The sequence below is a fragment of the Protopterus annectens genome, chromosome 11.part0 (genome assembly GCF_019279795.1).
Source record: "Protopterus annectens isolate FY-2018-M chromosome 11.part0, PAN1.0, whole genome shotgun sequence".
Taxonomy (NCBI): Eukaryota; Metazoa; Chordata; order Ceratodontiformes; family Protopteridae; genus Protopterus; species Protopterus annectens.
The window spans coordinates 542,078,250-542,092,667 of record NC_056745.1 but is presented as its reverse complement, the minus strand read 5'-3'; the positions used below and the strand labels follow the sequence as shown (position 1 = coordinate 542,092,667).

General features: G+C 42.2%; 1 protein-coding gene across 1 annotated transcript in view; it reads left to right on the top strand.

Annotated features, from left to right (window-relative positions):
- CAND1 (cullin associated and neddylation dissociated 1) overlaps positions 1-14,418 on the top strand; it is a 2,253,229-nt gene that overhangs the window by 1,251,601 nt on the left and 987,210 nt on the right. Inside the window, exon 11 of the mRNA XM_044088050.1 lies at positions 2,066-2,161. Coding sequence (XP_043943985.1) covers positions 2,066-2,161 — 96 coding nt within the window. The remainder of the gene's footprint in view (positions 1-2,065; positions 2,162-14,418) is intronic.

Here is a 14,418-nt window from a genome sequence, read left to right as displayed (position 1 = left end):
TCTCATCCTTTGTTTAAGCAATTCCTTAGAGGGGCAAAGAATATAAGACCCCCACGTAGAGCTCCTACTCCTGCTTGGGATCTCAATTTTGTGTTGGAGAAACTCACTCTACAACCTTTTGAGCCTGCAGCGACTGCCGAGTTGAAATATTTATCATGGAAGACTGCTTTTTTGTTGGCCATTACCTCTGTGAGAAGGGTTTCTGAATTACAGGCCCTTATGGCGGTTGAGCCTTTCTTAATTTTCCACAAGGATAGGGTGTCTTTGCGTACTAACCCTTCCTTTATGCCTAAAGTGGTTTCTAGTGTGGCTTTAAACCAAACTATTCATTTGCCTACTTTTTATGCAAACCCCCAAAATAAAGGGGAGAAGATTTTGCACACTTTGGATATACACAGTTGCGATATTATTTGAGCAGAACTAAAGGGTTCAGGCAGTCTCAGCAGTTGTTTGTTTCCTTTGCTTTGGGTTCTCAGGGTAAACCTGTTTCAAAACAAACTATTTCTAAGTGGATTGGTTTTTGTATTGCTTTCTGTTATTCCCATCATGGTAAAGAGATTCCAGCTGGGATTAGGCCTCATTCCACTAGAGCTACTGCCACTTCTACAGCTTTTTTAAGGGGGGTGGATACTAAAGATATTTTGGAGGCAGCTACTTGGAGTTCAGTGCATACTTTCTCTAAGCATTACCAGCTTCCACTTTACTCTAAATCTAGGGCTGGATTTGCCACTGCAATTTTACAGGGCATTTTGGCAGCTCCTAATGCTTTATAGTTTTGCCATCCTCCCTTACCTCTGCTTTGGGATTCTACCCATATGTAAGGACTGCAGCAATGTGAGATGAAGAACATAGTACAGTTTTGTACCTACCATAAATGTAGATGTTCGAAGATCCACATTGCTGCAGTCCAATTTACCCTCCCTCCTTCCCCTCTGTAGTTGGAGGTGGTTGTGTGGTTTGGGTTGTAAATATTGTAAATATGGTTAGTGCACGGGGGGTTGGTTGTTTTTTGCTGTTTTTTGGCTTTGGCCTTTCTTTTTAGGGCCTTCTGACATCTGGGGCAAGAAAAGACTGAGGATATGACGTCGGTCATGCGCTTTTGTACCCTGACGTCCTGATGTCAGTTTTAAGCGCCTTGACCGACGTCAGCCTAATACTTTGGTATTCGGGCCGATCGAGGACAGCGGACTACCCATATGTAAGGACTGCAGCAATGTGGATCTTCGAACATCTACATTTATGGTAGGTACAAAACTGTACTCTGCTATGAAGACGCTATAAATTACCAGCACACCATAAGCCAGAATTAGTTAAACAAGTAAATAAATTTGCTGGTAATAACCCCACGTAATAAATGGTGAAGTCAACGTGTAGTTAGAAGCACAAACAGTTTGGTTTTACGTTTCACGTTTGTTCAGTAGTCACTGACAACGAATGTTCATTAATAGATAGTACAAACCCTAAAGATTCCAGTCTATTCAGACCATAAAATGCTTGTAACAGTTCAGTAAGCTATAAATCACATAAAGGCATAAAAATTCCTGTCTGTTCAGATCATTATTGCGGAACTAATGGCATTAATGGTCTGAACAGACGGGAATTTTTATGCCTTTATGTGATTTATAGCTTACTGAACTGTTACAAGCATTTTATGGTCTGAATAGACTGGAATCTTTAGTGTTTGTACTATCTATTAATGAACATTCGTTGTCAGTGACTACTGAACAAACGTGAAACGTAAAACCAAACTGTTTGTGCTTCTAACTACACGTTGACTTCACCATTTATTACGTGGGGTTATTACCAGCAAATTTATTTACTTGTTTAACTAATATGCTATGTTAGCTTTGCGAACCATCAATAGTTTGATATGCAAACCTGCTGTAATAGCTTTCATTAATGTTATGATGACTGCCTTAGGTCTCAGTCTTAAATTTAAAATGTAGTCCTCTATATGCGAATTCTCTGAAAGTTAGTAATAGGATTGTGCTACTTAGAGGCTGCTGCAGTAGATGAGATCATTGTGTTTTTACTCTCAAATAAACACTCCTACTTTCATCTTCAGGTTCTTCATATGCACGCAGCTCCGTGGTTACTGCAGTAAAGTTTACAATTTCAGATCATCCACAACCTATAGATCCTCTGCTGAAGAACTGTATTGGTAAGTCTTTATTTTGTGTGATACAATTTCTGTCATTTCCCATACAAAGATGAATTTTCTACTGCATATTCTTTTACAGGCAATTAAGGAGGTGTGTGTATGCCTTTCTGTTATACTGTCCACATGTCCATTTGGAGAAGGTAGTTTCATGACTGTGTATGATGGCCATTTTTTCTGCTGAATTGTCAAGATTTCTCCTTTGAATTCCTGTGTAGTTGTATATCTTTGATGCAGTAGTATCTCACACTGAACTAGCAACTTTCTTTCTGGGTATACATTTGGGGCAGATTATACATTCTGCAGTAACAAGACAAGACACACTAAGCTATGGTAGTAATGAGTGCACCAAAGTACAAGTTAAAGAGAGTACAGATTGGCACAGATCTGTGTTTTTATATATATATATATATATATATATATATATATAATGTGTGTGTTGGGGAGTATGTGTATTTAAAATAGACAAGGAAATCTAGCTATTCAGATGGACCTTAACTATTACACAAACCCCCAAAGTGTAATATGTCAGTTTTCAGGCTATCAAGACCATGATTCTGTCACAGAACCCTCATCAGTGGCAGTCCTTTCTTTTAGTTCTAGATCTGACATGCAGTAAAATACTTTGCAGTCGACTACCACATACTGTTAACAAAAAGCCAAAAATATTTTAAGAAGTGTAACAAACAAAGGTCAGAAATTGACAGGGGAAACCAAAACTGTAAGCTCAACTGCTGTGCAAGAAAGCCATTAAAACACAAATTAAAATGCTGTTTAAGATTATTCTCAGCAAATGTCGATAACTCTACCAAGGCTTTGAGTCTGTTTTTAAAGCTTATATGTGGGCCAGCACCACCGAAAAAATGACACAGAATTTCTGCAATTATGATTCAAAATGGAGCTTATAAACACAGCTGCAGTATGACTTTTAAAATTTAATTCTACAGCAGTTTGGCTGAAGTCTCCTTAAAATAACTTTTGTTAAAGTGTTATACCAAAATTCCATTAGAGTTGAAAACTGCTCAAAAATCTGTAAGTTAAAATGGGCACAGAAATTATTTTATGAGGATACACTACAAAGCATATAATTCACCAAAGCTAGTAGTTGTAAAATTCAAACTGGAGAAGAAAAGTACAGATGACCATTTTACCGATGCAGTACAGCACTTGGGGAGCATGGTACAGATATTGCTGCACACCCAGGGATTGTAAGGTGGTTGGCCTTTAAGCTCGTGCAGCACTGTGTCTGTGTTATGTGCTCCCCCAATGCCTTATTGCACACATATATATGTGTGTCTATACCTAGAATATCTAGTGGTGGTGTAGTAAGAGCTAAAGGGATAACTTAAAGGTTTAAAGTAGCTGACGCATGTTTGGATATTTTGTGCTGAAACAGTGGGAAATGGTCCTTTTTAGAAGTGAATCAGTAATAATTTTTCTGTCATAAAATCCAGTAAATCTTGCAACATGCAAGACACCTGGAAAAAAAAAATTCTGTGAAAGCGAGCGAACTTTGCTGTTTTTTTAACACAAGAGTTAAAAAAAAAAAAAAAAAAAAAAAAAAAAAAAAATTGTGTGTTGGGGGACACTACTAACTGGCACTGAAAAAGGGCTTTGAAAGAAGCTGGAAAACGTGGCATTTTTGAGTCTAGAAACAGTGCATTGCGTGGAATGATCCACAAAATAAACCATGCTTTTTTTTTTTATGTATTTTAAGTTTAACTGCTGTTGAGGGCTGGAATCGTACCATTTTAGTATCTTCATAGGCCATATAGTAACACAGTTAAACAATATGTAACAATTCAGTACAAGTTCATAAAAGAAAAGTTAGCAGTTCAATATTTTCGAGTTCTTTAACATGGAAACACAAATTTGTATGTGTTCTGTAAGATGTTATGAGAACAATCCAGTATGTGTAGTACAGAGCTTACACTTCAGGTTTGCAGTTTGTTAAAAAGAATTACAAAGCATGCTAATGTGTAACAATCAGCACTGGGACATAATTAGTAGCAAAATATCTGAGGAGAAACCCAAAAAAGCATATTGGGTAATGTAGTCCAAGTTATTTTGTAAAGTAAGATGGAAAGATATTTACAACAGCATATATAACAGAGTATCAGGGAATTTTTACACAAATTAACACAAGCGATACACATCGTAACCATTGTCTTTAAAACACTTGCATTTATAAGATGATGTTTTTACACAAATTAACACAAGTGATACATGTTGTAACCATTGTCTTTAAAACACGTGCGTTTATAAGATGTTGCTTCAGTTGTTTTTTTTTTTAATTATTTAAGGTCAAGGATGAAGTCATTGTTGAAGGACTGTGCCATGCAACGGACTAGATTGAAGGATTTCTCACAAATAGCAAGGAAAAGGCAGGTCTTATTAACTTGGCCTGCAGAAATGTAGTTTATAGACGAATTTGTGAATAATACGTCTGTTGGCAAGAGGAGGACAGTATCAGTCATTCAGTATATGAAAGAAACAACACCTAAAACACAGCAGACACCAGACCACATATGTACCACAACACCCATATCACAATATAAACAAAACACACATCCACAAACCTACAACACAAATAAGTAGGGGGACAAGACCCCTGCACCCCCACACCCCCCCTTCTTGTATATACTAACTATGCGATTGCATAAACAGTAAACACAAGCAAACCCACACACACACACACACATTCTACAGTACCTCACATACACATCACACACATCAGCACACTCGCATACACCCAAACTCCCACCCAAAACCCTTATAAAACACTCAACTCACCTGACACAACACCTAAATCCACACACGGCACCGCACACCATCCACATACAATCCCATAACCGCAAATTTGAGATATTCGAATTCGTGATTATGCACTTTCGCTATTTTCAAACTTCGACTTTATAGTCTCGAGATACTGAAATTCGACATTTCAGTATTTTGAGATTATAAAGTGTTTCCGTGTCTTGCAGGTAGGCTGATCTAGAGATGGGGAGCCGTTTGGCTTTGGATATAGTGTTACAGTGGAGGGCTAGCCAGATGAATAAATCGTAGAATTTTTTTTCCCTTTAGTTTGGATGAAGGAAGTGTGTCCTGACAAGGGTGCAGCTAGAGGTAAAACATTTATGCCTTGGCTATGGACAACTTTTAGTTGAGTGGAAACCTTTACCAAAATGGAGTCTGCATGGTATTGAAAGGAAATGGTGTCACTTAAGATGACTTAAGGACTTGTGTAATTTAGTGAAAGGAATGATATTACCAGTAGGATCAGAAATTATGTGACTGCTAGTTTTTACTAACCAAAAGCATGACATATGATTTGGTAGTATTAACAGTCAGTTCCAGATATCAGTGAATAGTTCGCAAAGGTGTTTTTCAGAGTTGCTTTTGCTGATGAGTTGTAAATGGGACTGTAAGACAAACAGTTCAGAATTGTAGGGCACAGTTTGAAAATAAAGGCATCAAAAGAATTTTATAGCGAACTGAACATTTACATACAGTGCAATGAAAAAGTATTTGCCCCCTTCCTTATTTATTTTTTTTTTGCATGTTTGTCACACTTAAATGTTTCATATCATCAAACAAATGTAAATATTAGACAAAGATAACCTAAGTAAACACAAAATGCAGTTTTTAAGTGATGGTTTTATTTATTAAGGAAAAATCTATCCAAACCTACATGGTCCTATGTTAAAAAGTAATTGCTCCCTAAACCTAATAACTGGTTGTGCCACCTCTTGCAGCAACAACTGCAATTAAGCATTTGTGAGAACTGGCAATGAGTCTTTCACATCGCTGTTAAGGAATTTTGGCCCTTTCTTCTTTGCAGAATTGTTTTAATTCAGCCATATTGGAGGATTTCTGAGCATGAACTGCCTTTGTAAGGTCATGCCACAGCATCTCAATTGGATTCAAGTCTGAACTTTGACTAGGCCACTCCAAAACCTTCATTTTGTTTTTTTTAAGCCATTCAGAGGTGGACTTGCTGGTGTGTTTTGGATCATTGCCCTGCTGCAGAACCCAAGTGTGCTTCAGCATGTGGTCATGAACTGATGGTCGGACATTCTCCTTTAGGATTTTTGGTAAAGAGCAGAATTCAGGTTTCCATCAATCACAGCAAGTCCAGATCCAGAAGCAAACAAAGCAGCCCCAGACAGTCACACTACCACCACCATGTTTGACTGTTTGCATGATGTTCTCTTTCTGACATAGCCTAGTATGAACCTATGAACCTATCTGCCCTGGGGCATTTATAAGCCTAGCCCGATTGTGTTTGGCTTACACCACCCCTTGATTTGAGTATACTGTGCCCTTTTTAAAGTTTAGTTTACTGTGTCTCTGCCTAATAGTGACATGGAAGTACTCCCCGGGACAAACCTATAATCCCCCATCCACTCATCAAGATTCTTCTTGAAGAGAGTCAGTGAGGCGCTCTGCCTAACATGAATTGGAACTCTATTCCAGAGCGAAGGGAGCCTCTGGGTTATGAATCTGTCCCTCCAGCATGTTCTATTTATTTCTGTGCTGAGGTTCAAGTCCCTCGAGCGCATGGCTCTAAGGGATTTAGATTTACTGAGGTGGAGCATGTCCATTAATTCTGGGTTGGACATAGCTTTATATGTCAGGCATAGATCGCCTCGAAGTAGGCGGTATGCAACTGAGTAGAGCTGGAGTTTTTTTTAACTGAGCAGCATATGGCATTTGTTTGAGTCCCTTGATCCTCCTGGTGAGGTACGTTTGGGGTCTTTCTAATTGCTGCAGGTGTCTGGTAAGGTACATCCCAAAGGGGGCATTGTATTCTAAGATGGGCCTGATGAGGGATGAATAAAGGGGCACGATTACCTCTCTTGATCTAGATGTGAATCCTTTCATGATGAGGTGGGCTTTGTAGAAGGTCTTTCTAACCGCTTTGGCAATGTGGTCGTCAAAGGAGAGATTGCTATCAACTTGGGTCCCCAGATCCCTAATTACTTTCTCTGTACTTAATGGGTTACCACCTATGTGGTAATTTGTGGGCACATTGTTTTTGCCAAAGGGTATGACTATGCACTTTTTGGCATTTAGCTTTAGACCATGGCTCTGGCACCAGTTATCCGTCTCTGTGAGACCGTTTTGAAGGATGTTTGTGTCAGCTGGAGAGTCGATTGTGGCGCCCAGTTTGCAGTCATCTGCGAACTTAATGAGCCATAGTCCTCCCACGTTGGCCTGTACCTCAGAAAAGTAAATACCGAACAAGAGAGGTCCCAGGACAGAACCTTTGGGACGCCACTTGTGACCGGTTTCGAGTCTGTCATGGCTCCAGCAACTCTGACTCTGTGAGTTCTATCTTTGAGCCAGTTTGCGACCCATCTTGTGACATATGGGTTTATATTTAGGCTGGATAGCTTATCTATGATGCCCGAGTGGGGTATTGCGTCAAATGCCTTTGTGAGGTACAGATAGGCTGTGTGGACTACCTTCCCTTCATCTATGGCCTTGGTGACTGTTTCGAAGAAGTCGACCAGGTTCAAAAGGCAGGATCTGCCCTTGACTAAGCCAAATTGGGTAGGATCTAGTGTCTGTAGGTCCCCAGTGTCTTTGTTTGAGTTCCATGATGATCCTCTCCATAGCCTTGCAGACTAGGCTAGTCAGGCTTATGGGGCGATAGTTTCCAGTGTCCGTAGAGGTGCCACCTTTGTGGAGTGGGACCACTGTTGCTGTACACCATTCTTTGGGCACCTATCCTGTAGTGAGGCTGAAATTGTACAGCAGTTTTACTTGAGGGATTAGTTCTTCTTGGAGTTCATGTAGGACGCAACCTGGGACGCCATCTGGTCCCATGGAAGCAGTGTTTTTTGCTTTGGAGAGGGCGACCTTCACTTGAGCATCAGAGATGTTTGGGAGGCTGCACTCTGCCGGGATAGATACTTGCTCTTTTGGGGGGGGGGGGGAGAGTTTGCACTGAACCTGTCTGCCAGGATATTGGTGATGTCTGTGGGTTCAGTGTATTTTTTTGTCGTTTAGAATCAACTCAGAACAAGTCTGGGAGTTGCATCCCAGGTTCCTAACATAACTGAAAAAAGCCTTATGATTGTCTTTAGTGTCCTGTGCAATTTTTCTCTCGAAGCTGGCCTTGGAGGATTTTGAGGGATCGTAATTTTTTGCTAGTACTGATCAGAGATGCCTTCCCTTTTAGGGATTTTGCTGTATCATGTAGTAGCTTCCTCCTCCTGTTGTACAGTTTATTTATGGCTGGGGTCCACCAGACTGGACGCCTGCCTTTGGATGATTGGGTCTTGATTTTGTTTGGGATAGCATGATCCATGCATTCCTGGAGATGTCCGTAGAATGCGTTTATATAGGATTCTGCAGTTCGGGCCGTAGTTTCCACTGGCCCTGGGGTCTTGAAGGATTCCACTTCGGTCTTGAGAAGTGTGAAGTTTGCTTTTGAGAAGTTTTTCACTGTGGTTTTCTGGGCTGGGGGTGGGGTCCGGGATGTGGATATCCAGTGAAATTAATTCATGGTCTGATCTTACCAATGAGGGATATACTTCTGGTATGGAGCATAGAGTCCCCATGTTGGTAATGATCAGGTCTAGTATGTTATCCCCTCTTGTGGGAGTGGTGACTAGTTGTTCCATAGCATTTAAGTTTATAAATTCCAGGAACCTTTGGGCTAAGGTGCTGGGGCTTGAGTAATGCTCCAAGTCTGTTTGGGTAGTTGAAGTCGCCCAATATAATGGTGTTCGGAGAGATCTTCATGTTCTCCAATGTTTTCAGGAAAGCCGAATGGGATTCCTGACTTTGAGAGGGTGGTCTGTAGGATGCTATAAACTGAAAAGCAGTCTTGCCCACTGTCAGTTGCACATGGATGGTCTCTGATACTTCGTGCAATGCCACTAACCTGGAGGTGTGGATATCCTTGACAAATATGGAAACTCCCCCTCCTTTTGTGGTTCGGTCTGGGTTTTGGGGCCGAAAAGCATGATATGAGGTATAACCTGGTAGTGCTGGGGTGCTCTCTGGAGCCTTGAACCAGGTTTCTGTCACTGCACAGATATTGATGTTCTCCATACTGAGGAGAGCTTCGAGTGCATCTTGAGGTTAAGACTTCTGGCATTTAGCAGCATTACCCTTAGTTTCTTGTTCCTTGTGCTGTCTATGGAGGTGGGTTTGACTTTTGAGCCTTGCCTAAAAAAGGCACTATGGGGGTGGCAAGAGCCTTTGCCAATATCCGAAAGCCCAGGGGTGACAAGTGAAAGCCGTCCCTAGCGAAGCAACGTGGCTTGTCGAGCATGTCATCCCAGGCTGACAGACACTGGATCCCCTTTGAATGACACCAAAATTTTAGCCAATTGTTAAAATCAATCTGCTGTTACTTTTACTCCAGATGTAATGGGACGCAGACCTCCCAAGCTGTTACTTTTACGCCAAATGTAATGGGACGTACACCTCCCAAAAAGTTCAACTTTTGTTTCGTCACTCCACAGAATATTTTCCCAAAAATCTTGGAGATATCAAGATGTTTTTTGACAAAAGTGAGACTAGCCTTTATGTTCTTTTTGGTAAGCAGTGGTTTTCACCTTGGAACTCTGTCATGCATGCCATTTTTGCCCAGTCTCTTTCTTATGGTTGATTCATGAACACTGACCTTAACTGAGGCAAGTGAGGCCTGCAGTTCTTTAGATGTTGTTCTGGGTTCCTTTGTGACCTCTTGGATGAGTCGTCGCTGCGCTCTTGGGGTAATTTGTGTAGGCCGGCCACTCCTGGGAAGGTTCACCACTGATGTTAATCGTGTTTCACTGTTGCAGTCATTACACGTGGGTTATCCTGCTGGCAGGCTACTCGCAGTCGGCATGAATTCCAAAGTCCTGGTCTGGCGTTGGTTGCTGTTGCCTCTTCCCTGACATCAGTGCGACAGGGGTATAAAAGATGCAGCTGACGCCTTTTTCTTCAGTCTTTCTTGCTGCGTGGTGCCCGAAGCAAAAGCAGTTTGCAAGTACCTGTTTGCCGACTCCTGACATTTTCTTAATTGAATTTCAGATCCGAAGTCTTCAATAAAGCTAAGTGCCCTGTTGGGGAAACTTTTTTTCTTGCTCCAGACCGATGTCAGAAAAAGTTAACAATTGTATTTCTTGTGGGAAGCAAATATCTCATAAGGAATTTCATTCTTACTGTATTCCTTGCCTAGGCCCTGATCACAACGTTGCTCGGTTTTGTGCTAGATTTAACCAACGCACTATAAAGCATCGGCACGATTTTGCTTTTCATTACTTTGGCCGCAGGTTTAACTATATAATGCCGTTGGAGCAACCGACCGGAATTCATAAAAAGCGCAAGGATAAAGAAAAAGACGGGCATCCGAGGTCCAAAACAGACAAAACCTCTTCTAGGCCAGTCGCCAGTTCGCCGGTACACAGTGAGGCGCTTTCGCAGCCCCTGACTCCCGCTACCTCAGAGCCACAGGCCACCTCCGACTCTCACGTGGAGACAACTCGGCCTCTGGGATACTCAAGGTATTGGCCCTTTGGAAATCAATCCCTCAGATGGGTCCGGAGCCACTGAGCAGGCATCGGCTTCTGAGGGTGTTTTCAGACCTACACAACTTTATATAAAGCCTACTTCAGCAGCCAAGACAAAGTCTAAAGCAGTTTTAAAGACAAGGAAACAAATACAGCATTCTCCAGGACAGACTTTTATGCCAAAGAAACAGATGCTCAAAATGGCCGAAGAGCTAATTACTTTGATCAGGGTTTCCCATCCCCCTCCTGAAGAGAGGCCTAGGCAAGATACTGAATATGATTCCTCTGATCAGGTTTCCATTTCCTCTGATTCCTCTTCAGAACAGGGATATTCTATTCCTCCCTGTGAGGACTCAGACGCTGAAGAATGTATTCCTTCAGCTTCTCCTCCTTAGGATTACTCCTTTGGGAAAACCCTGCACACCATGAGGGAGCATTTCCATTGGGAGAGCCAGGATTACTCAAAATCCAAGAAAAGGCTCAGAGACTTTCTTTTACTGCCTCAGCACAGGCCCCTTGCTATTCCCCCTGTACTAGATATTGTTGTATTTTCTGAGTCCAGTTTGTCTCCTGATTCTTTACCCCCTGCACCAGTTAAGCCAGATAGGTACTACAGGGTCCCAGATTCTCATAAATTTCTTTATAAAAACCCTGCTGCTGACCCAGAAACAATTTCACAGGGTCCCAAAGGGTCAAGGCTTCCACTGCAAAAAAACCTGTTCCCTCTGATAGGGATTCTAGAGCACTGGACAGATGGGGGGGGGGGTTTACACCTCTGCTACTTTAGCTGTAAGGGCTTTAAACTACCATTTTCACATGCTTAAATATCAACAAATACCTAATGTCTTTGCTAAAACAGAAAATGCTTACAAGCTCAGAATGTCCTGAAAATAAGGAAATGCAAGATTTATTGCATGCAGCTGAACAAGTGGAAAAGCATACTTTGCAATGTGGTTTTGATTCATTAGAGGCTTCTTGCAGAGCCGCAGTTACAGGTTCTGTCATTCGAAGGCATGCTTGGTTAAAAGAACAAAGTTTACCTGATCATGTTAAAGCAAAATTGTTGGATGCTCCATTACAGCATGATACTTTGGTGTTTAGGCAGAAGAGGTGTTAAAGAAAATGGAGGATAAAGCAAAATCAATGCAGACAGTAAAGGATTTCTTACAGGTTCAGCCACCCAGATTTAGCAAGAACTGGCCTTCTAAAAATTGGTCCTTTCCAGTGTCAGACAGGCCACAAAGAGGCAGATACAGACGGCCAAGAGGTGGATCTCAGCCCCAAGGCTCATACAGACCTAAACAATGGAGTGCTTCAGCCCCCAAAGGCGGAGAAGACAAATCACAACCTTATAGGAAACCGTCCCAATGACTTTCCTCTACCACTGCCAAGCACTTTTGGCAGCACCCTTAGGGGGAAAACTAGCACTTTTCTCGCAAAATTGGCAAATGATCACCCAGGACAAATGGATACTGAATACTGTTTCCCAGGGTCACAGGTTTCACTTTCACACCCTACCAAGGCCAAAAGGTATGCCAGACCTGCCACACAATCAATGGGCAGAGGCATAAAAACAAATTTCTGCTCTCATGGACATGAGGGCTATTCAAAAAGTACCACAGCAAGAGCAGGGACAAGGATTTTACTCGAGACTTTTCTTGGTACCCAGAAAGGACAAAGCTTGGAGACCAGTACTGGACCGGTCTACTCTAAATACCTTCCTGGACGTTCCAAAATTCAAAATGTTGACACTGCAGCAACTTCTACCCATGCTGTGTAAGAAGGCTTGGCTAGTTACTTTGGACCTCAGAGGCATACCTGCATATCCCAATCAGACAATCTTGCAGAAGATACCTCAGATTCATAGCTGGATAAATGCATTACCAATTCTGTGCACTGCCCTTTGGCTTATCTACTGCGCCCAGGGTCTTCACAAAATGCCTGGCAACAGTAATTGCATTTTTCAGACAAAAAGGAATTCAAATATATCCCTACTCGGACAACTGCCTTGTCCAAAGAATGCAGAAGTCTCTCACCCTTGTTCTGTGGGTTTGGATAAAAGGTAGGCAAGTGAATGGTTTGGTTGCGGGCCACACTGGACACCATCTTAGGCATAAATGTAGGGTTTGTCCTCAGAGAAACCCTGTCTGGATGAAAAATAAAAGGTTCCACAGCCATGAGTGCCTGTAACTCCGAGACTCGTCTTGCAGAGGTTATTGCTAGGAGCAGAGCTGTTTTCCAGGTTAAGAATTTTATATCAGCTGTTGAGGCTGGCTCAAAAGGAGGCAGTGTGAGTTTTTCCAAGACATAATTGAGGTCCCATGCAGGTATTGGTGCTCTCCTTGGAGGCCTAATGTTTTTGGCCCCTCTGAGGTGCTGCCTTATTAAAGGATGAGAAAAGATGGGTGGTTCCGTATTGTAAAGGGCTGAAATGGCAGAGGCATGAATCTTTAACTGATGAAAAGGAAAGGCCTTTGTCGAGCATCTCCGTTGGGTATTGTAAAATCTGAAGAATATTTGGTACATACGAGTCAATGCCTTGTTCCTGGTTCCAAGCACAGAATCTCTTCCATTTTTCTGGATAAGATTTTCTGGTACTGGGCCTCCTGGCCTCCAAGATAACATCCATAACAGCTTTTGAAAGAGGAGTGTTCTGAATGGCTACATTATCCGCCATGCTGCCAGATTTAGGATCCTGAGTTGGCTGTGCAGGATCTGGTTGTTTTGCTGGGTCAGTAAGTGAGAAGTTTGAGGCAATGTCCATGCTGGACCTTGAGACAAGCTCTTTAGGATTGGGTACCAGTGCTGGCGTGGCCAGTCTGGGGCAATCAGTATAATTTTTGGCTTCTCTTGTCTGACCTGTAGGAGTACCTTGGGAAGGAGAGGCAGTGGAGGAAAGGCATATACTGTTAGGTTTTTCCAGCTGAAGGATAGGGCATCCACTTTCCATGCTTGTTTGTGATAAATCCTTGTGCAAAATCTCTGTAATTGGCAGTTGTGAGGGGAGGCAAATAGATCTATGTCTGGGCATCCCCATTTCCTTGTTATCATGCTGAAGACTTGTGGATCCAGTTTCCACTCGTGGGGATCCATGAGTTTTCTGCTTGGTTCGTCTGCCAGAGTATTTATTTTTCCTGGCAGGAATTGTACTTGCAGGTGAACTTGATAAGTCAATGCTGTGTCCCACAAGGTCATTGCTTGTCTGCAGAGGGGGTAGGAATGTGTGCCTCCCTGCCTGTTTATGTACCACATGACTGTAGTATTGTCCGTCTTTATCAGTAGTTGTCCTGGATGAAGTAAATCCTTGAAAGCTGTCAGGGCATTCTGAACAGCTAGCATCTCTTTTTGATTGATATGAAGATGCATCTGGCTTGCGGGCCATGTGCCCTGAATACATTTTCCTGCCATGTGGGCCCCCAGGCATAATCTGATACATCCGTTGTTATTGTCTGCCTGGTTGTGGGTAAAGTGAATGGCAGACCCTTGTTGTGGTGACAGGCCTTTGCCCATCATCGAAATTCCTTTTGCAGGCAGGGAATGAGGGTAATTAATGTTTCCAGGCTGAGGCAATGTTGAGTCCAAACACTTTTTAGATACCATTGTAGTTTCCTCATATGCAGTCTGGCATGTGGAATTAGCAGAATGCAGGATGCCATGAAGCCCAGGGCCTGCAGGATTTTCCTTGCAGATAACTGGGTCTTTGTTGCCAACTTTTTGAAGTAAGATGTCAGTTGCCTTTGTCTGGCG